This window comes from Propithecus coquereli, unplaced genomic scaffold (assembly GCF_000956105.1).
Source record: "Propithecus coquereli isolate 6110/MARCELLA unplaced genomic scaffold, Pcoq_1.0 Scaffold241, whole genome shotgun sequence".
NCBI classification, from domain to species: Eukaryota; Metazoa; Chordata; class Mammalia; order Primates; family Indriidae; genus Propithecus; species Propithecus coquereli.
In genome coordinates this window covers 3,714,439-3,736,785 of record NW_012147964.1, presented here as the reverse complement: position 1 = coordinate 3,736,785, position 22,347 = coordinate 3,714,439, and the positions used below count along the sequence as shown (strand labels likewise).

The 22,347-nt window shown below is 56.3% G+C and overlaps 1 protein-coding gene across 1 annotated transcript; it reads left to right on the top strand.

The window, feature by feature from the left end:
* The first annotated feature begins 2,044 nt into the window (after positions 1-2,044).
* TMPRSS9 (transmembrane protease, serine 9) lies at positions 2,045-22,147 on the top strand. The gene is made up of 17 exons (XM_012646149.1): positions 2,045-2,186; positions 5,475-5,601; positions 6,834-6,976; positions 8,106-8,147; positions 8,896-9,009; positions 10,081-10,252; positions 11,402-11,676; positions 12,383-12,519; positions 12,957-13,275; positions 14,050-14,221; positions 14,700-14,971; positions 15,583-15,719; positions 17,569-17,956; positions 20,171-20,342; positions 21,017-21,282; positions 21,361-21,497; positions 21,986-22,147. The coding sequence occupies exons 1-17, from the start codon at positions 2,045-2,047 to the stop codon at positions 22,145-22,147; spliced, it is 3,177 nt and encodes a 1,058-aa protein (XP_012501603.1).
* The last annotated feature ends 200 nt before the right edge of the window (positions 22,148-22,347 follow it).

The following is a 22,347-nucleotide window of genomic DNA, read 5'->3' as shown; positions in this document are numbered from 1 at the left end:
GTCGTCCCTGCTGCTCTCGGGCTTATTGTCATTGGCAGCCAGTTTCTCCTTCTCACATTGCAGTCCCCAGAATATGTCAGTGCCTCTCCCCCTCTCAATTCTGTCCTGCTTTCTTTCTTATGGTAGAACACACATAACATAAAATTCAGCATCTTATTCTTTTTTTTTTTTTTAGAGATGGGGTCTTGCTGCTCTGTCACCCAGGCTGGAGTGCAGTGGCGTCATCACAGCTCACTGCAGCCTCCAACTCCTGGGCTCAAGCGATCCTCCTGCCTCAGCCTCCCAAGTAGCTGGGACAACAGGTGCCACAAGCATGCCTGGCTAATTTTGCTATTTTTAGTAGAGACGGGGTCTCGGTCTTGCTCAGGTTGTCAGATGAGATTGCCACTCCCCTGCAAGAGGCAATTCTGCCTCTAGACAGCCAAGGGACTGAAGCCACAGCATCTCGTCTTCCGTGGGGCTCCAGCCTGCCCTGCACACTCCTGCCCAACAATTGTGTGAGCCAATTCCTAAAAATAAATCTCAATCTCTGTGTGTGTGTATGTGTGTGTGTGTGTGTGTGTGTGCGCGCGTGTGTGGCCATCCGCTGGGTCCTGTTTCTCAGGAGAACCTGCACCTAGGATATATTTTAGTACTAATACCAGTATGTCTCTCTCGGGCAATATTTGGGAAATATTTATAGCAGAAAAAAAAAGTTGTTGTTTATCTGAAATGCAAACGTATCTGAGTGTGTCGTGTGTTTGTTGTTCAGTCTGACAGCTTTGTGCTGGGGCCTGGCCAGGACGTCTCCTCCGCAGGGGGGTGTGTGTCCCTACTGTGAATGGCCACCCCGCGCCTGGCCACCGCTGTCTGGAGCCAGCGGGAAAGGGGAGATGCGGGGGCCGTGGGGACCAGGCCGCACAACACTCAGGGCTTTCTTCTCACACTTGAGCTGAGCCGCCTTCTGGGGACCCAGGGAATCTCTGAGAATCACTTGATGAAATGTTTTAGGAACAAAAGACAGCAAGATTCACTTCTACGATTAGAGCTGCAAAGTGGCATTTAGTGCATGAGCTCAGGGACACACACACACACACACACACACACACACACACACTGTGCCCATTCAGCCGGGCGGTCTTTGCCAGCTCCACCCCGCCGGGGTTCTGAGGATCTCTGTGCTATCTAAAGTGTCTTGTCATCACCACCGCCAGCCCACAGAAAGGACTCTGCTGCTGCTTCGCATGGGACATAGAAGCGCTATTCATCTCACTGTCCCTCCAGCCTGGCCGCGCTGTGCGGGGCCCACAGCCCTGAGCCCAGCGGGAGAGGCCCAGATAAATTCAAATTATGCCACGACAGAGGCTCAAACCCAGCGGTGCAGCCGTGCAGCTCTGAGTCTGTGGAAAGGGGCTTTGATGTAGACGGTGGAATGGGGGGGTCAGGGGAGTGGTGAGTTCCCCGAGTGCTGAAGGATGCAGAGAGGCTGCCTAACGGCCACGGAAGAGGTCCACGTCCTAATCTCTGGATCTTGGGTTAGGGTTAGGCTTAGGGTTAGGGTTAGAAGGGGCTCTGCAGATCGGATTGAGTTAAGGACGTTGAGACAGGAGGTCACCCTGGATGACCCGGGGGGCCCAGTGTCAGCACAGGGTCCTCCCACGAGGGGGCGGGAGTGTCGGAGGCAGAGAGACTGGAAGATGCTGTGCTGCTGGCTCTGAAGGGGCAGGAAGGGCCCGGAGCCGAGGGACGCGGCGGCCACTAGACGCTGGGAAAGGCGGGAGGCAGGTTCTGCCCTGGAACCCCCACGAGGGACCGGCCCTGCCACACCTTGGTTTCAGGACTTCTTATTTCCAGAACTGTAAGAAGATAAATCTGTGTCCCTTTAAGCCACTACCTTTGTGGTCATTTGTCACAGCAGCTGTAGGAAACTCGTTCTTTCTAGCAGCACTAGAAAGGGGACTGCTGCGACCCTCGCTCGGGGGAAGACAGACACCTGCAAGCTCTGACCCTGTGTTTCTGCCCTGTGTTGCTGGCATCTAGGTCGCTGTCTGGGTGTCCCCGAGCCATGGAGCCCACCGTGGCTGACTTGCAGCTCGTGCCCCGGGCAACCAAGGAAGTCCCTGCCCCAGACGCCGCGTGCTGCCGAGTGGCTGTCACCGGACTGGTGGCCACCGTTGCGGTCGTCCTCACCCTGGGAGTCCTTTTGGGTAAGTGGCAGTGGGATTGGCTGGGTTTGCAAAACCAGACGACCTGCACGAAGGCACCCGGAAGTGGGTCCGTGATGTCTCTGTGACCATCTCAGAATCAAAGGGTGGAGCGTCCAGGCGCGGCAGTGAAGGCTGACGCTACGTCAGGAGCCTGGGACGCAGGGGTCACCCTCGGCGGGGACGGGGCAGGTGGGTGGGTTACTGCCCACCGTTTTCTCGATGGAAGGAAGTTTTCACAGCTGGGGTGAGATGGAAGGAAATAGAGACAGAGAAACGAACTCGCTTTAAATCTCAAGAAATTGGAAAAGTACTAAAAAGCATTTAAAAAGGACCAGTCGCTTATGTTCCCACCACCCAAAATTCACAATTGCTCAAATGTCCTGTTCGTTTTTTTTCACACCAGCATCGTATTCGTGTTAGTACACATCACAGCCCACAGAGTTTTGACAGCTCTGTCATGTATGGGCTGCAGTTTTCTTTTTATAAATAAACAGAAGTAGCCCCTTTCATATTTGAATAGAATGATCTATAAGATGCTTATGTTTAAAAAAGGGGAGGGTGCAGAATAGTGCCACTGTTTGCCCATGTGCAGAAATATTTTCTGGAAGTTTCAGGGTCTCGTCCGTTGCTTGCCTCTGGGACCAGCGCCGGGGCACTGAGCAAGAGATGCAGGAGGGAGACTTTCCACCATACACCCTTTACTTTACCAGTGTTTGATTGTTTGGAACCATGTACACAAATGACACCCATTCAAAAATTTGTATTTTTTAAAAATATATAACCATTCATCACAGATGAAGGTAACCTATGTTCCATTCTTTTCTGTGAAGCGATCCTCCTGCCTCAGCCTCCCAGGTAGCTGGGACTACAGGTGCCACCATGCCCAGCTAATTTTTCTATTTTCGTAGAAATGGGGTCTGGCTATGTTGCACAGGCTGGTGTCAAACTCCTGGCTCCAAGCAGTCCTCCTGCCTGCCTCAGCCTCCCAAAGTATTGGGATTACAGGTGTGAGCCACCGCTCCTGGCCATGAATGGTTTTAAAACATACGTTTACCTACATGTATATGTTTCCATAAAATGTATTTAGTACTGTTTTCCGTGGTCTCGTTGCCTGAATGGGAGCATGTACCTACTTTTCGGAAACTTGTCTTTTTTCATTCCACTATTTGTCTCAGCATCCTCTGAATGTTAATATATAGAACGTAGGAATTCCTCTTGACACAGAGCGATTTCCAAATTTAGCCGTCACAATTAGTGCGGCAGTGAGGATTCTCTAGAATATTCCTCCGGCATCGGTCTGCAGCAGTGCTGTGCGGGACGGCAGCCCCTGGCCCGTGTAGCTATTTAAATCATTAGTAAAACAAAATCACATCGAAAATTCAATTCCTCAGCCCCACTGGCCAGATTCCAGCTGCCCAGCGCCCCGAGCGTGGCGGTGTTGGACAGTGCCGTTCTAGAACGTTCTATCGCTGCAGAGTGTTCTGTCGGACGGCAGAGATCTGGGATGGGCTCACTCTGCAGTGGTAGGATTCCTGCAGTCCTGTTTGGGGATGTTAAAATCGCCTTTCTTCCATGACACGATGGTAGTCACTGACAATTTAAGGGGAAATGCTCTTGTGTGGCAAAACAGTAAGTTGGCAATCCTACGTGGGTCCTCCTAATTTTTTTTTATTTCAGCATATTATGGGGGTACAGGTGTTTAGGTTACGTATGTTGCCCTTGCCCCCCCCCGCCCCAAGTCCTCCTAATTTTTAAAAAAATTTTTGTGGAACTTCTGGAATATCCCACAGCCTGACATGTTTGACTGAGGGCCCCTAGTGGCCCGGGGTGTCAAGTACAGTACAATTTGGGCTCCGTGTGCGTGTGTGGATGTGTGTGTGCGTGTGTGTGTGTGTGTGTGTGTGTGTGCACGTGCAGATGCTTCCTTGCACTACTGAGAGGCAGGAATGCAGCAGAGGTTCACACCTGCATTCTAGAAACACAGATACATGTTGGGAACAACAGATGTGTATAACCTCCAGCAGGACCCCCTGAAACCACGGGAAGTATTTCAGAAGCTCTTAAAATTTAAAAAAAAAATTTAATGAAAATGAAAATTCAGCCCCTTCCCAGACAGCTCAAAACTTTAGTCGGAGATGTCGGGAGAGGCTGGGCGACGGGTGCAGGGGACCTCTCTGAAGTATTTCCGCAGCTTCCTGGGAGTCTACGGTTATTTCAAAGTAAAACGCAGGGAATGAGTTGGGACACAGCCTGGGCAGTTCAGTCTCCACGCCAGGGTGCTTGTTTTTCTTTATTTTTGTATAGTTTCTTGAACATGAAAATATACCGTTTTTAGAGTTGGTTTGGAATATTTATTCTATCTGTTGAATAAACGAACATCTAAATATCCATCTAGAATATCTACCCATTTAGGATAAATGGAATTAGGACCTGGCTTTCGTGGTTGACGATGTTGCTATTTTCATTTTTTAAATTTTGTAATCACGATCTTTTTTTTTTTTTTTTTTGCCAGCGCACACTTTCAGTAGCTGCACGCGTGCTTTTGCAGTTTATGTGGCCGCTGGCGCAGCCTTTATTTAGAAATGTTTTATGACGATCATTCTTTGCCATGGTGTACTTTGGAATCACGATCTTTTTTTTTTTTTTTTTTGCCAGCGCACACTTTCAGTAGCTGCACGCGTGCTTTTGCGGTTTATGTGGCCGCTGGCGCAGCCTTTATTTAGAAATGTTTTATGACGATCATTCTTTGCCATGGTGTACTTTGGGCACAATGTCCCTGATGGTTAGAAACCATTGTGTTTTTGGAGGGTGGCCCCAGGGGCTGTGGCCCGAGGGTCCCGATGTCCCCTTGCTGTGCTCACAGCCCTGCGGTATTGGGGGTCCCCTTTGCTAGGCCAAGGGTCTCCTGAGCTCATTCCAGCCACGATGTCCTGAAGTCAGCTCAGGCCCTGGGCTGGACACTTCAGGGGAGATGAGCGTGAGCTGGACGATTCCTATTCCCCAGGAAAACCTGGGGACGTCTGGGGCAGCTGTACCTGGGGCCTTTGGGTGGCTGGCTGTAGAATTTATCACTAAACCAGGACGCTTTGGGGAGTTCAAAGGGTGTGCTGTGGATAGCTGTTCAGGACAACCATGGGGCGCCAGCCACCCTGTGTGTGTCAGGAGCGACCTGCCCAGGTTGTGCAGGTGCAGAGAAGGCAGAAGCCTGCGGTGGCCTGTGGTGGCCGGTTCAGTGGAGTGCCAAGCCCCCGCGGGTGGGCTTTCTCACGGGCCTGGTCTCGTCCCCAGCCTTCCTCTCCACGCAGGGCGTCCACGTGGACCACACGGCCGAGCTGCAGGGCGTCCGCTGGGCCAACAGCTTGCAGCAGGAGGCCTCGGACTATCACCGCACGCTGACGCCCGCCCTGGAAGCGCTGGTGAGGGTGGCCTGCGTCCAGGGTTCCGGGAGGCAAAGTGGGTGGCCGGGTCCCTGGCACATGCAGGAGGAGGCCGGGTGGCGGGGCTGGTGCACGCAGGGTAGAGCTGTACCTGGAGGGAACTGACTCCTGCAGGACTTGGAGGCCACGTGTAGAGGTTTTACGTTTTATTCTGGAGGGGAAATCAGAGCTGTCACACAGCGGGGGGAGTGTAAAATGGCGCAGTCGCCATGTAAAACAGGCTGGTGGGTTCTCGGAAGGCTAAATAAACATAGTTATCACGCGACTCACATTCCCCTCCTAGGGATCTGTGCAAGAGAAATGAACACACATGTCCACACAGTCACTTCTACACGAATGTCCCCAGTAGCGTGAGTCACAATAGCCCAAAGGTGGAAACCCAAATATTCATCAATGAAAAATGAACAAACACAACGTGGTCCGTCCACACGTGGAACATCACTCAGCCACGAAAAGGGACGAGGCTCTGACACAGGCTATAGCGTGGATGGACCTTGAGGACATCGTGCTTTTCCTGGCTGCATGACGTTCCATGTGTGGACGGACCACATCATGCGTGTCCTTTCTTTTCTTGATGGACGCGTGGGCTGTTTCCGCCTTTGGCCGTTGCGAATCCAGCGTCATGAACACGGGTGTGCGAGTGTCTCTTCGATCCTGCTGTCATTTCTTTTTGGTCTGTCCCCAGAAGTGGAACTCATCCCATAGTGTGGACACATCCGATTTCGTTCAACCATCCATCTGTTGACAGAGCAATATTTTTATGCGAATAACTTCAAAATGCCCCTTCCTGTCATTTACACGGCGCTGTGAACTCTGCATTTATTGAGTGTAGAAGGAGATGCTTTCCCATGGGACCCCCTCTCCAGGTCCCTCAGGTGCACGACAGGCCTCCGTGGTGGCGGGTGCCTGCGCTGCGCGGCTCAGCATTTGTTGATCTTTCTGTTGCAGTTCGTAAGTAGCTTTCAGAAGACAGAGTTAGAGGCGAGGTGCGTGGGCTGCACGGTGCTGAGTTACAGGTGAGTTGGAGCCTCCACTGGGTGAAGGAACCTTAGTTCTGGGATATTCTGGGAGATTCCAGAAGCTTCCAGAAGATTCTGGAAGATTCCAGAAAATTTCAGACATGATTCCAACAGGAAGGAGCCCCTCCCTCTCCAAGGGCCTCTTCTCCTACCTGTAGGGACAGGAACTCCAGTCTCCTGGTGCATTTCCGGCTGCACTTTCTGCTGCGTGCCCTGCAGCCGCTGAGCCTGGCCCTGGTGGAGGAGCTACTGCAGCAGGGGGTCCGGGCAAGGCTGCGGGAGCACAACATCCCCCTGGCGGCCTATGGCACCATCGTGTCGGCCGAGCTCGTGGGTGAGTGTCCCTCCAGACCAGCAGGAGGAGGCCGGTGGTGGCTTCCGCGGGAGGAGAGCCCCAGCAAGTTGCATTCCATTTTAGGTTCTCAATCATCACCCCTTCCCGTGAAAAGAAAGCACACCCACGTTTCTTCCCCCTCCATGGGATAGACCAGGGGTCGGCCACCTCTTTCTGTAAAAGACCAGAGTGTAATTATCTTCATCTCTGTGGGGCTTTGGTTTCTGTGACAGCCACCAACACTGGTATTGTAGCCCCAAAACAGCCATCAGCAATACATAAAAGAATGGGCGTGGCTGTGTGCCTATAAAACTTTTTTTTTTGTTTGTTTGAGACAGAGTCTCACTCTGTTGCCCGGGCTCGAGTGCCGTGGCGTCAGCCTAGCTCACAGCAACCTCAAACTCCAGGGCTCAAGCTATCCTCCTGCCTCAGCCTCCCGAGTAGCTGGGACTACAGGCATGTGCCACCATGCCCGGCTAATTTTTTCTATATATTTTTAGTTGTCTGGCTAATTTCTTTCTGTTTTTAGTAGAGATGGGGGGTCTCACTCTTGCTCAGGCTGGTCTCGAACTCCTGACCTCAAGCGATCCTCCCACCTCGGCCTCCCAGAGTGCTAGGATTACAAGGCGTGAGCCACCACGCCCGGCCCCGGTAAAACTTTATTGATAATGACAAGAGGGCCAGATGTGGCCCACAGCTGTAGTTGGCCAACTGCTGTAGAAATAAGAGCCACCGCTGTGCTCTAAAGTTGTGCGGCGCAGCAGGTTGTGATCGGAGAGCCGGACGCCAGTGCAGACCATTGTTAGGTCAAAGATTCATCACTTTAGCCTCTCCGTGCAGGACAGTTGTGGGTCCCTCCCTGCCATGCCCGCCACGCGGCTGGGGTCTTGGTGGCCTCTGCTCCAGCGCTAACAGAACTTCCCGCGGTGGTGGAAATGTTCGCCGTCTGCACTGTCCTGTGTGGGAAGCCACCAGCCCCCTGTGGCTGCTGATTTGAGCCAGAATTTGAGTGGCTTCCGTGGCGGACGGTGCAGCTTTCTGCTTTAGCCCGCCAGCTGCCTGCAGTTAGGTGTCTTCAAGGAATTTCACTCTCGTGGAATGAGCTTATGTCTACTCTGTTTTGCTGCAGGAAGCCAGGGGGGGCCGTTAGCAGAAAGAGACTTAAAGTCAGGTATGTCTTTCTCTCTGTCGTTTTCTCTGATTGCAATTACCTGCAGAGGTTTCCTAGGACTTCTTTCAACTAAGCAACAGAAACCTCCGGAAAGTTGCAAATGCTGGTTTTGCAGCTTCCTATGCAAGAGTTAGATTCGCAGTCCTGTGCGAGCCAAGAATTTAATCAGGAGGCACTTTGCATTGTACACGGCTGTTCATGGTCATGAGAAAACATTAATTTTTGTTTTAAAGAGGTGGAAGCCCGTTGTTAAAAGAAATGTCCAAAAACAAATCAATAATGTTTGGTTTGTTTATCAAAAAAAAAAAAAAAAACAAAAAAAAAAAATCAGTTTACAAAAATCCTCAATTACAAAATCCTGGAAGTTGAATTGTCAGATCAAAACATACTCATCGCACATCTTTGGCTAAGATCGTATCTTTTTGGTTAAGATGATGTGTTTTATGTTATGCGTGCTTTACCACAATTTTAAAATTTTAATTTAAACTGTCTCTTCCTTTGTAAAAAATGTGGTTACTGAAAAATCTGTACGTTTCCTTATGCGCAGTCCTGGCCTTGGCCCTGACCGACTTCTCGTGTTGTTACTGTCTGTACTGATTGCAAGAAAAAACATTCTGAGATATTCAGAGATGAGTAAACAGATACGAGACGTTTGCCAGACTCTGGGGGTTCCAAGTGGAGGGCGGGGTCTCGCTGCGGCCAGGAAAGGCAGAGCGAGGTCAGGAGCTGGGCTCTTCTCTGTCTTCAGGCCACTGTCCAGGCAGCGCCTTTTCCTGCTGGAACAGCCAGTGCGTGGCCACAGCGAACCCGGAGTGCGACGACAGAATGGACTGCTCCGACGGATCCGACGAGGCGCGCTGTGGTCAGTCTGCCTGTCCGGCCTGGTCTCGGGGCCATGTCCTCTTGGCAGGGTCAGCTGTGGGCTCTGCCCCCTGTGCACGTGGGCACGTGGGCCTGGCATTTACTAGAGCTGGGCAGAGGCGTCCATGGTATGGGGAAGAACGTGAGCAAAAGACACAGTTAGCCTTCTCCCCGTGTGCGTGCGTGCGTGCGTCCAAATATTCTCTGTCTGTAAGGACAGCAGCCACTGGGTCAGGGCCCACGCTACTCCTGTACCGACTCATCTTGGCCCATGACCCTATTTCCAAATAAAGTCACATTCGCAGGTGCTGGGGGTTAGGATTTGGGGGGCAGGGGTACAGTTCAACACGCAACACTTAGTCTGCAGCCCCTCTGGGTGCCAATACGGCCAAGGCTCCCACCATAAGTCTCATCGTCAGCATAAATGCTCTGGAGTGGCCCCAGCCCACAGGTAAACAAAATCACTGTCTTCAGGCCAGATATTTTGAGGGCTTAGAGATCACCTGCCGGGACTTGGTCAAGGACCAGACCTTTCTTTGAGACGTGCGGGGTTTGGACAACCCAGGCCTGCTAAGTTAGCCTGCACCGAGTGGCAATGGTAGCGGAATTTGAGATGTCAGGAGGAGGGTTCGGTGTGAGGAGGAAGAGGAGGAAATTGTCCATCGGGCAGGCAGAAACGCGAGAAAGCAGGGACTCGACTCTGGTTTATGAGTCGGTACAGCCCGGATTCAAGTCAGACGTGTTTGTGAAGTTCCCACCCTGTGCCCAGCATGTCGTCGTCCGCAGTATGACGCGTGCGATGCGGCAGAGCAGAGGCCACGTGGCCTTCATGCCGGGGCGGAGAAAAGGTCCCTGGAAGGACACCTTGCTCGGCCACTAGCTGGTGCATGTGACCTTGGGCGTTTGACCTGCGTGCCAGGGACAGGGAGAGCCTGAAGGAGAAAAGCCAAATGTGGTGGGGGGACACCTGAGCTTCTCTTTGAACTTGGGGACTCTGAGACAGATGTCCTGGGGAGCTCAGGCCCAGGGCCTGCCTTCTCGGGGTCCTGGTTGGTGACCTCCTACCTTGCAGACTGTGGCTTGCAGCCCGCCTGGAGGACAGCCGGCAGGATCGTGGGAGGCATGGAAGCGTCCCCGGGGGAGTTCCCTTGGCAAGTCAGCCTTCGAGAAAACAAGGAGCACTTCTGCGGGGCCACCATCATCAGCGCCAGATGGCTGGTGTCTGCCGCCCACTGCTTCAACGAGTGAGCGCCCGGCCTCGCGCCCGCGTCCCTGCGGCCTCAGGGCCAAGCCCGATGCCTCTGCCCTTCCCGCACTTTCTCTCGCACGCTGGGGGCCCCACAGTTCCTGGGTTTCCTCAGAACGAGCCCTTTGGAGCTCTTTTTTTCTTTTCTTTCTCATTCTCTCTTTCTCTCTTCCTTGCTTTCTGTTTTCTGCTTTTTTGTGGAATCTGAATGCATTCCTTTTAAAAAAATTTTTTTTAAATTGTGGTAAAATACACGTGACTTAATTTACCATTTAACCATTATGGTTCAGTGGCATTAAGCACATTCACATTATTGGGCAACCGTCACCACCCTCCACCTCCAGAACTTTCTCATCTTCCCAAACTGAAACTCTGTCCCCGTGAAACACTCACTCACCACCCTCTCCCCAGCCCCTGGCACCCACCACTCTACTTCCTGTCTCTGTGGAGCTGACGACTCTAGGGACCTCCTGTGAGTGGAGTCACACAGGATGTGTCCTTCTGTGTCTGGCGTCTCTCACTGAGCACGATGTCCCCAAGGTCCATCCACGCTGTGGCCTGTGTCAGAGCCTCGTCCCTTTTCATGGCTGAGTGATGTTCCACGTGTGGATGGACCACGTCGTGTGTGTCCATTCTTCTGTCGATGGGCACCCGGGCTGCTGCTGCCTTTGGCTGTTTCGAATCGTGCTGCGGCGAACGTGGATGCACAAGTATCCACCCAGCTCCCTCGGGGCAGATCTCCGAAGTGGAATTGCGGGGTCGCGTGGTAACTCCATCTTTACTTTTTCGAGGAGACACCAGACTGTCTTCCCTAACGGCCGCACCGTTCTACGCCCTCACCAGCAATGCGCGGGGCTCCAGTTTCTCCACGCCCTCGTCAGCACTTGTCGTTTTCTCTTCTGAGCACCGCCATCCCGACGGGTGTGAAGCGGTGGCTTTGATCTGCCATCTCTCTGACGACTAATGAAACTTGCTCAGTATTTTATTCATCATGGGGATTTTTTGCATTCATTTCGGCTTTTCAAAATATTGCATCACCATATGATTCATCCTGACGACTGAGATTTTTGGCACCGCCCCCCACAAATGTTTTGCCCGAGGTGAGTGTCCTGCCCGGTGGCCTCTGAGCCGGGGTTTGCCCCCGCAGGTTCCAAGACCCGACGGAGTGGGTGGCCTACGTGGGCACGACCTACCTCAGCGGCTCGGAGGCCAGCGCCGTGCGTGCCCGGGTGGCCCGGATCGTCAAGCACCCGCTCTACAACCCGGACACGGCCGACTTCGACGTGGCGGTGCTGGAGCTGAGTGACCCCCTGCCCTTCGGCAGGGACATCCAGCCCGTGTGCCTCCCGGCCGCCACGCACATCTTCCCACCCGGCAAGAAGTGTCTGATCTCGGGCTGGGGCTACCTCAAGGAGGACTTCTGTAAGCATCTTCCCCGGCTGGGGCACCAGGCAGGGACGGGGGTTAGGGTTAGGGTTAGGGTTAGGCGGGGGCTGCAGTTTTAAACAGGGAGGTCAGGGGTGGCCTCCTGGAGAGAGGAGATGGAGGAAGCAGTGGGGCAGATTCTATGGGGACAAGCACTACAGGCGGCAGGAACAGCAGGTGCAAAGGCCCTGGGGTGGCAGGAATAGCAAAGAGGCCCCCCATGCCCTGGGGCTGGAGTTGATGAGATCTGACTCCACATGCAGCAAGGGTAGCACTGGCCACCGTGTTGGGAAAGGATCTTCGGGGGCAGTACCAGAGGAACCGCAGAAGCGGGTAAGAACCGCCTGTGATGACCCAGGCTGGGACCGACAGCCGCCTGGCCAGGCAGAGAGACATGGACGGGGGTTGGGTGTATTTGGGGGTTGAGTTAAGAAGAATGATGCAGAGAGAGCAGAATCAAGATTGTCCTGGAGTTTGGGGTCTGAGGCCCTGGGAGGAGGCAGCTGAGACTCCCTGATATGTTATCGGGGGCATCTGTGGGGTGTTTACCTTTTGCTAGTTTCTGAGCCAGGTGCTGCTGGCAGCCACGCTTGCAGCTGGGGAAACTGAGGCTTAGAGAGGAGCCATTCCTCAGCCTCCTGGCTCAGGGCGGCTGCCGGGGCCCCAACACTCTCACCCCACTCTTCTCTCCTTGCTGGGGCAGTGGTCAAGCCCGAGGTGCTGCAGAAAGCCACCGTGGAGCTGCTGGATCAGGCCCTGTGCGCCGGCCTGTACGGCCCCTCGCTCACGGACAGGATGGTGTGTGCCGGCTACCTGGATGGGAAGGTAGACTCCTGCCAGGTGAGCCCCAGGGAAATTTTAAAGCAGTTGGGACTGAGCTCCGGGTGGTGCCTTGATGATCTCAAAAAAGTTGTAACCTGACTGCCCTCTCCCCTCTGCCGTTCCGACAGTCCCCAGGCGCCACAAAGGCTGCCCACGGTGGGGTCCCCGTGTAAATCCCCCTCTAATCCGGGACCTGCGTGGGGGCAGGGACATCATACCCAGCAGCCGGCCTGGTACCCACGCCACACCTCTTGTATGAACGATGCCAGTCCATGCCCGGGCCTCAGTTTCCCCCGCTGTAGGCGGAAAGGGTTGGTTGGTCTGCGGGAACCCTGGGGTCTCTTGCCTCTGGGCTGTCAGTCGCCATGAGCGAACGGCAGGCTGGACTCAGGCGGGTTCCAGCAGCTGCAGCCGGAGAGCCCCAGGCCACCCCGAGGCTGTGCCTTGTTCCGTAGGGTGACTCGGGAGGCCCCCTGGTCTGCAAGGAGCCCTCTGGCAGGTTCTTTCTGGCTGGCATCGTGAGCTGGGGAATCGGCTGTGCGGAAGCCCGGCGCCCGGGGGTCTACGCACGCGTCACCAGGCTGCGGGACTGGATCCTGGAAGCGACCACCACGGCGAGCCTGCCTCTGGCCCCCACGGCGGCTCCTGCCCCTGTCACCCCCGATGCTGCCTGGCCTACCAGCCCCGAGAGCCCCGTGGTTGACACCCCCACCAAACCCACGCCAGCCCCCAGCACTGTGCCTCGAGACCCTGTCATCACCCCTAAGCCACAAGGTATTTTTCAGGCAGACAAGTAGGAGTAACATCCACCCCATAAGGGCCAGACTGGTTGGTACTGGCTTTCCAAGGCACTCAGTGGGAAAGAGATTGGTGATTGATCAGTGATGTCTGCCACGAGCACGGGCATAGAGGAAGTTAACAGACGGTTGATTAGTGATGTCTGCCACGAGCTCGGACATATAGGAAGTTCACGGATTGGCCATCCTCAGATTTATATTATTTACTTATTTATTTATTTATTTTTGAGATGGGGTCTTGCTTTGTTGCCCAGGCTGGAGTGCAGTGGCATCATCACAGCTCACTGCAACCTCCAACTCCTGGGCTCAAGAGATCCTCCCACCTTGGCCTCCCAAAGCACTGGGATTACAGGCGTGAGCCACCGTGCCCGGCCTCTTTTCGCATTCTTGGTGGTGTCCTTTGAAGCACTCATGGAGTGGCTCACAGAGGGAAGAGTTCGGTACTGGATTTGGGGCAGCCTGGGGTGTGGGTGGAATTGAAACGACGCGTGGTGCAACAGCAGGTCTCACTGCAGCGTGGACCTGGGTCGCAGGGACCACAGAGTTAAGAGAGACATACAATACGTTGTCTAGAAGACCCTTCTCTGAAGCTCTGCACCCGGGTTGTACATCCAGGCAGATTCTCCGCCTGCCCCGGCCCGGCTGGAGCCAGGAGCCTCATTCCCTCGTCCAGAGACCCCTTCTGGGGCCCAGGACCAGGGAGTTCTGAGCGGCCAACACACCTGCACCCTTCTCTCTTGTCGCCTCACAGAGTGCGGGGCCAGACCCGCGATGGAGAAGCCCACGCGGATTGTGGGCGGGTTCGGAGCTGCGTCCGGGGAGGTGCCCTGGCAGGTCAGCCTGAAGGAGGGTTCCCGGCACTTCTGCGGAGCCACGGTGGTAGGGGACCGCTGGCTGCTGTCTGCCGCCCACTGCTTCAACCAGTAAGGCCCGCCTCCCCCAGCAGGGCTGACCGGCGCCCGCTCCTTGTGTGGTGTGATCGGAAACCTGCTCTGTCTGACGCGCCTGTAGTGTGGGCCGAGTGGGCCCGGGAGGGGCAGCCCTTCCCCTCGGGGCTCTCCGGGAGGGTGTCTGAGTGTCTGATCGCAACCCGGACAGCAGGAGCCCCCAGGGAGAAGCACGGGGCTCTGAGAGCTGGTGCCCGGGCTCCAGGGGGCCTCACTGGGGAGTGGAGGAGGCTCCCACTGTTGCCTGATAAACGGGCAGCATTTGTCTTTAAGGTCCACAAAGCTGGGGGGACTTTTGTCACAGATGTAGACGATGAAGTCCCACGGGTTCCCTGGCATGCCCAAGGTCCCCCAGCTTGGGAGCCTGGGGTCTGAGGGGTGGCTGTTGGCCTGGGCAGTCCCACCTGGCCCCCTGGGGTGGCAGGTGGCACTTCTGAGGGCCCCTGTCCCCCAGCACCAAGGTGGAGCAAGTGCGGGCCCACCTGGGCACGGTGTCCCTCCTGGGCCTGGGCGGAAGCCCGGTGAATATCGGGCTGCAGAGGGTGGTGCTGCACCCGCTGTACAACCCGGGCACCCTGGACTTCGACCTGGCCGTCCTGGAGCTGGCCAGCCCCGTGGTCTTCAACAAGTACATCCAGCCGGTCTGCCTGCCCCTGGCCATCCAGAAGTTCCCCGTGGGCCGCAAGTGCATGATCTCCGGGTGGGGCAACACGCAGGAAGGAAACGGTGAGCCCCGCGAGCGGAAGGGAGGCTTTAGAGCTGGGCCCTGAACCAGCCCGACCACGTGGGGACCTCTGCGGCAGATCCCTTTGCCTTTGGTCCTGCAAACCGCTCACCCCTCCCTTACACCAGAGGGTGCGATGCAGCCCATGGCCTATTTGTGTAAATAAAGTTTTATTGGAACACACCACACTCATTGACTGACCGGCTGTCTGTGGCTGCTTTCCTGCTACAGCAGCAGAGTTGCACAGTCGTGATGGAACCTGTCTGGCCCAGAACGCTGAAAATATGTACTTCGTGGCCCCTCATAGACAAAGTTTGCTGCCCCTCACGCTATGCCGTGCAGAGACCCCTCCCCACCCCAAGAGTTGACACTTCCTTTGAAAGCTCAGAATAGCCTTCCCACAAGTCACCCCGTGGGGACAGTGGCTGCAAGTTGGGAAGCTGGGGTTGGCCTCTCGCCCCTGTGGGTTTAGATGATTCCTGCTACTCTGTGAGCCTCTGTCTCGTCGTCTGTCAGACGGGGCAGGCCTCACTGTCAGGGTGTTATCAGCTGAACGGAACGTGGTTTGGTGACAGCTCTGTGAGTGGCCTTTCGGGCTCTGATTTCCCGGCAGCTACGAAGCCCGAGCTCCTGCAGAGGGCGTCCGTGGGCATCCTAGACCAGAAGGCGTGCAGCGCGCTCTACAACTTCTCCCTCACGGACCGCATGCTCTGCGCCGGCTTCCTGGAAGGCAAAGTCGACTCCTGCCAGGTCAGCACGCAAAGGGGGAAATCGGGCGGTGTTCTGACGCAATGAAAACGCCCCTTCCCCCGGCAAGCCTACATCCGGGTCTAGATTTCTGCGGTGCTCAGAGTATGCAAAGACAGGGTAAAAGAATTCTCAGTGCAGCGGAGTTTGAGGAGGGGACACCTGGAATGTCCACTGTCGATGTCCATTGATGGAAGACTGGTTAAAGGAATTCGGTGTCCAGACAGGAGGTGAGGCAGCAGTTAAAAAGCATGTGGTAGATCTATACAAAATACACACATACCGATTTTAAAAGATGTATGGTATATATTAACTGAAAAGTTGGCCGGGCACAGTCACTCACGCCTGCAATCCCAGCACTTTGGGAGGCTGAGGCAGGAGGATCGCTTGAGCCCAAGAGTTCGTGACCAGCCTGGGCAACATGGCAAAACCTGTCTCTAAAAGCAAAGAGAAAAGAAAAGAAATGCAATGGGAGTCTAACTAACCAGCCCAGTTTAAGGAACCAGACTCTGGGGTTTAAATCCTGGCTCAAACTCTTACTAGCTGTGTTACCCCAGGCAAGTTACTCAACCTCTCTGGTCCTCTGCTCCTCATATGTAAAGTGGAGATCCTGACAATACCAATCTTCTAGGATTGCTGTGGGAACAGTGCCTTGCATAGACTGTTTTTGTCCTGTATGTTCATCATATTTATTCTTTATATCTAACAATAAAAATACCTATTATTCTATTTATTTATTCTATACATCAATGGCCAATTCATAATGGTTGGCTTGTTACCTTGAAAACAAGCAAAATGTTACATGTAACATCTTTATACACATTTTAAAATAACAATGTATATTTTCTAAAAGTGTAAATGTAAACACATAGTGGGGGGAAAGGCCTAGAAGAAAACACAGAAAATCCCAAAACTGTTTACCCCTGGGGAGGTGACAGGGCTGTATCGGTCCCTACTGCCATCACACGACATCCCAAAGCTTAGTGGTAAATAAACCACCGTTTCATTCCGATCATAGATCTCCGGGGATGGGAACTGAGGCGGGGCACAGGGGGGCTGGCTTGTTCAAGCCACACAATGAGGCCTTGCCTGGGAAGATTCAAAGGCTGGGGATGACCCAGTGGCTGGTGGCCAGAACTATGGGGAGGCAGCTCCCCTGGCCGCCCAGCGCTGGCTCCAGGAGGATCTCAGCTCCTCGCTGCACACAGCCTCTCCACGGGCTCCGCCTGGGTCGTTGGGCTTCCTCACAATATGGCGGCCGATTTCTAAGCGCCAGTAGCCCCAGGGAAGCACGGAGGAAACACATGGCGTTTTTAGGACCTAACTTTGGAAGTCAAATCCCTGCCCCTGCACTCTGTTGGTGAAGGCAGTCACAGGGGTCCACCCAGGTTCCAGGGGAGGAACATAGACCCTCCCCACACTCAATGGGAGGAGTGTCAGGGCCTCATTTCTTGTACGTGAGACGCTGTCGTGGCCACATGTAGAAAAACACAACCTGCTACATGGCCTATGTTTTATTTGTAACATTCTAGAATTTTAAAGAAAAGTTGTATGTTACGGTGCAAATCTTTGACACATACAGACCCGTGACTGGCAGCTAAGGAGCAGTGGTTAATGGCAGGCTGTGGGCCTGTCCCTGGCTGTTATTTTTTTCTTTAGAGTTTTCCACACTGTTTCACATCTCCAGAACAGAAGGAAGAACGAGGGAGGCTGAGAGAGAAGTGACTGGCTTGAGGTCACACGGCCAGGCCTCCCCAGTCTCCTGTCGGGTCTCGCCCACTAGCGGGGACTCGGAAGGACCCACGGAGAGGGAACCCAGGTGATCAACCAGCGCTCGGTCCTGCCTTTTTAGGGTGACTCCGGGGGCCCCCTGGCCTGCGAGGAGACCCCTGGCGTGTTCTATCTGGCGGGGATCGTGAGCTGGGGGATCGGCTGTGCGCAGGCCAAGAAACCCGGTGTGTACGCGCGGATCACCAGGATGAAGGGCTGGATCCTGGAGACCATGTCCTCCCGCCCCGTCCCCGTGTCTCCCCCCTTGACCATGAGGACACCGGTCACCAGCAGCCACCCCCCCAGCACGACAGCTGGCCTCACAGTCCCGGACATCACCACCCACAGACCCACCCCTGGGGCCACCAGCCAACCTGCCAATGCGACTGTATCCGCCATGAGCACTACTGCTTGGGGACAGACGCCACTGCCAGACGCCCCTGAGACCACCACGCGCTCCCAGCTACCAGGTACCGTGAGAAATGGAGGGGCGCGTGAGAGTGGCAGGGGTCTCGCGTGAGTTCTGTAACAGACAGAGACCAGGCAGCTTAATCAAAAGACGTTTATTCTCTCATGTCCTGGAGGCAGAAGTCTGAGGTCAAGGTGCCCTCAGGGCTGGTTCCCCCTGAAGCCTCTGTCCTTGGCTGCAGACGGCCGCCTTCTCCCTGCGTCCTCACACGGTCGTACCTCTGTGCGTGTCTGTGTCCTAATCCCCCTGCTCATCCGGATCCCAGTCCTGCTGGATTAGGACTCGAAGGACCTCATTTTACCTTAATCCCCTCTTTAAAGACCCTGTCTCCAAATACAGTCACATTCTGAGGCTCTGGGGGCTGGTTAGGACTTTGACACACGAATGTTGGGGGGACACAGTTCAGCCCCTAATGGGCCCCGTGAGTCACGCACACAAGCACGCTGGGCAGGCGCACCTTGTCTAGTGCAGGCGCCCAGTCCCTCGACCCTGTCTCCTGTTTGGGGGCTCTGGGGTGGGAGGAGGGTCTCCACTCACTCCACCCCTGTTCATATCGCCTGCGGGGCTGCAGCGGGGGGTGTGAGGGTTGGGGAAACACACACTCCCACGGCCAGGCGCGGTGGCTCACGCCTGTAATCCTAGCACTCTGGGAGGCCGAGGCGGGAGGATCATTTAAGCTCAGGAGTTCGAGACCAGCCTGAGCAAGAGCGAGACCCCCGTCTCTACTAAAAAAAACAGAAAGAAATTAGCTGACAACTGAAAAAAATATATATATATATACAAAAAAAATTATCCAGGCATGGTGGTGGCACCTGTAGTCCCAGCTGATTGGGAGGCTGAGGCAGAAGGATCGCTGGAGCCCAGGAGTTGGAGGTTGCTGTGAGCTAGGCTGATGCCACTGCACTCACTCCAGCCCCGGCAACACGGCCGGAGGACCTGGGGAGGAGCCGGTTAGACAAAGCTGGGAGGAGCAGGGGCTTCAGAGTAGCTGGGAAGGGGACGCCTGCAGGCCCGGGCCGCCTACCTGAATCAGAGCCCAGTGGGACTCAGCAGTAACTGGCCCAGAGGGATGGAGATACTGACAGCGAAGGTGCCTTTGCGATCTTTCCACTCCCAGCTATGATGCTGAGTTGACTTTTATTGAACACTAATCAGAACGATATGAACGGCTGTATTTGGAGGCCAAAGGCAAAAGCCCCATCGGGCACAGGCCCAGGCCCATAGCTGACGATGTCGGGGTGATTGGCCCTTTGTGAGCAGAGAGTTTGCATCCTAGAGGAACCGCCGGGTTCACCGAACAAAGGAAGAGTGGGGTGATTGCGGGGCTCGGGGACAGAAGAGGCCCCTGTGCAAAGAAAGTCAACACGGGACCTGGTCCCGTCTCCCTGGGAACCATGAGCACAGGACGCCGTGGGGCGTCGTGTGCAGAAACTCCCATGGGAAGCTCTGCAGCAGGCAGGGGGACAGAGGCACATTCTCTTCCCGCCTCGCACTGATACGACGTCTAACTGCAGTGTCTGACGGTCTGGCTTCTCAGCCAGGTGAAAGCAAGAGACGGCACAGAGAAGGTGGCTTTGACGCTTTGCAGCTGCGCCGTGTCCTCGGGAGGGGGTGTTTCTCGTTAGCCTTGCAGCGGGCCTCACCGGGTCTGGCCCCCGACCTGATGGCCCTGCTCTCACCTTCCCAGACTGAGGTGATGTTTACTCTGCAACAGCTCAGCCTGGGAGTGCCTAACCTGGGGCCCCAAAGAGGTGAAGCCCCCAAAACGGAGGCAGATTCTGCGTGGAGGTGGCAAGTGTTTCCGAGGATAGGGGCTGTAGCTCCTGGGGGATTCTCTGAGGCCACCTGGTCTTGTGCCAGAGCCACATGGTGCCAGGAGGCTGGTGTCTGCCCAGGGGTACGAGGCTTTGGGCACACCGGGGCTGGCAGGGACCTGCCCCCTCCTCTCTTTCCTGGCCTGGCCCCCGGCAGGGAAGGAGGGACAGCCCCAAAGCTGAGGTCACAAGAAACAAACAAATGGATTCAAAAATCCTGGAGGAGCCTCATTTGTAGAACCAAGCACGAGGCCAATGTCCTTTTCTGCAGTTTTGCAGGGGCAGGTCCCCCCGTCCATCCTCAGGGTTCGCATGTGGGGATGCTCAGAGGGGTAGCACCTGATGGGCTGCATGGAGGAGTCGTCCTAGGTCCGCCTGCCCACTCGCCTGGCTCCCCGCAGACTGTGGCCTGGCGCCGGTGGCAGCGATGACCAGGATCGTGGGTGGCAGTGCCGCAGGCCTCGGGGAATGGCCGTGGCAGGTGAGCCTCTGGCTGCGGCGCCGGGAGCACCGCTGTGGGGCCGTGCTGGTGGCGGAGAGGTGGCTGCTGTCGGCGGCGCACTGCTTCGACGTGTGAGTCCCCCCCAGACACCACTGGCCCATCTCTGCAGTTCACCTGGGACCCCGCTGTGGCCCGAAAGCTCAGTGTGCCTCCCCTCCTTTTCAGAACGTCCTCCCTGGACACAGCTCCCACTGCCCCAGGCCGTTCCCTCCTCTGGCCACCCGCAGCCCTGCCCACACTGCCTGGGGCTGGGGAGGGTCCAGCCCTGGGCTCCCACCTCCCCCAGGACCTGCAGCCTCTCCCAGCTCCTGGCCAAGGCTGCGGGGGCCATGGGGCCACTTCCTTCCCCAGCCCTCCCTGCTGGGACTTGGCTCCAGCACCCCCTCCCCAGGGCCTGAGAGGGCCAGGGGCCCTGCAGAGCAGACACCAAGTTCAGGGTTCACACCCCATGCCTTCCGGGGCTCGGCGTCAGAGGGTGTGGGCAGGCAGGGCGGGGCCCTCATGGCCACCAGAGTCCCCTTGCAGAGCACTAATATTAGTGAACATGGATATAGCCCCTGGTGTCACCTCAGTGTCTGGGGGCCAGACTGGGTGCATTCCTCCCCCCGCCCTCCCAGATGCCTTAGCGCATTTCTAGATGAGCAGCCCAGACTGAGCGGTCAAGAACCCTGCCCAAGGTCCCAGGGAAGCCCGAGGAGGGTGGGGCCCCGGTACATCCGCCAACGCCTGTCCCTGCGCCCTGCAGCTACGGAGACCCCAAGCAGTGGGCGGCCTTCCTGGGCACGCCGTTCCTGAGCAGCGCTGAGGGGCACGTGGAGCGCGTGGCGCGCATCTACAAGCACCCCTTCTACAACCTCTACACGCTCGACTACGACGTGGCGCTGCTGGAGCTGGCCGGGCCCGTGCGCCACAGCCACCTGGTGCGGCCCATCTGCCTGCCCGAGCCAGCGCCACGGGCCACCGACGGCGCGCGCTGCGTCATCACCGGCTGGGGCTCGGTGCGCGAGGGAGGTAGGCGCGCCGGGGATGCAGGGCGGATCCTCAGGCGGGTCCCCAGCGCGCGGCCCCACCGGCCTGTCTCGCCCGCAGGCTCCATGGCGCGGCAGCTGCAGAAGGCGGCCGTGCACCTCCTCAGCGAGCAGACGTGCCGCCGCTTCTACCCGGTGCAGATCAGCAGCCGCATGTTGTGCGCCGGCTTCCCGCAGGGCGGCGTGGACAGCTGCTCGGTGAGCGCCCCGGGACCGTCCCAGCGGCGGAGGAGGGCTGGGATCCCGCAGCTCACGGGCCAGGCACCAGCCTCTTGTGCACACTGCTCAGGCGGGACCAAGCAGGGCACCTTTTTGGCTCTGGAGGAATTTTCACTCCATAACCGTCTACTGGGCACCCACAAGCCACTTCCCAGCCCACGTACCCTATCCCCGAGCCTTGCAGACAGCAGGCTGGCAGTGGCTGCGGTGCGGCCCTGTTCCACTCGGAGACCCCCGTGGAGGGTTTCCACAAAGGCCCGACAGCAGCATGAAGGATCATCCTAGCACTGAACCCGTTTCCCAGATAATAAAAGTGAGGCCCACAGGGGAAGTCATTCACTTGACGTCACCCCTGTAGTGGCCAGTGACCTGGGGTGCAAGGGTCAGGCCAGCCCCCCGTGGCCCAAACGCTGCTGTGGGGGAGACATTGGCCTTCTCTGAGCGCCGTTTCCTCTCTCCCATCTCAGGGTGATGCTGGGGGCCCCCTGGCCTGCAGGGAGCCCTCTGGCCGGTGGGTGCTAACTGGGGTCACCAGCTGGGGCTACGGCTGTGGCCGGCCCCACTTCCCGGGTGTCTACACCAGGGTGTCGGCTGTGAGAGGCTGGATAGGGCAGAACATCCAGGAATGACCGCCATGTGGCTGCCCAGGCCGGGACGCCAGATGCGAAGGCAGCAGGACCCACCCGCCACCCAATCCTCCTCGGGTGGGTGTCCAGGTGGTGGGTGAGGGGGGGGACTGTGGGTGCCGGGGTGCAGTGTGACCGCATACTTTCTCCAATAAACACAGCCCCTGCACCCCAATTTGCTGACTCAGCACCTCCATACCGCC

Excerpts from the sequence above, each read along its gene's own strand:
- TMPRSS9 (XM_012646149.1), top strand. The coding sequence starts at position 2,045 with ATGGAGCCCACCGTGGCTGACTTGCAGCTCGTGCCCCGGGCAACCAAG. Across the intron at positions 8,148-8,895 it reads AGAAAGAGACTTAAAGTCAG|GCCACTGTCCAGGCAGCGCC; the intron begins GTATGTCTTTCT and ends CTCTGTCTTCAG. Across the intron at positions 21,498-21,985 it reads GCGGCGTGGACAGCTGCTCG|GGTGATGCTGGGGGCCCCCT; the intron begins GTGAGCGCCCCG and ends CTCCCATCTCAG.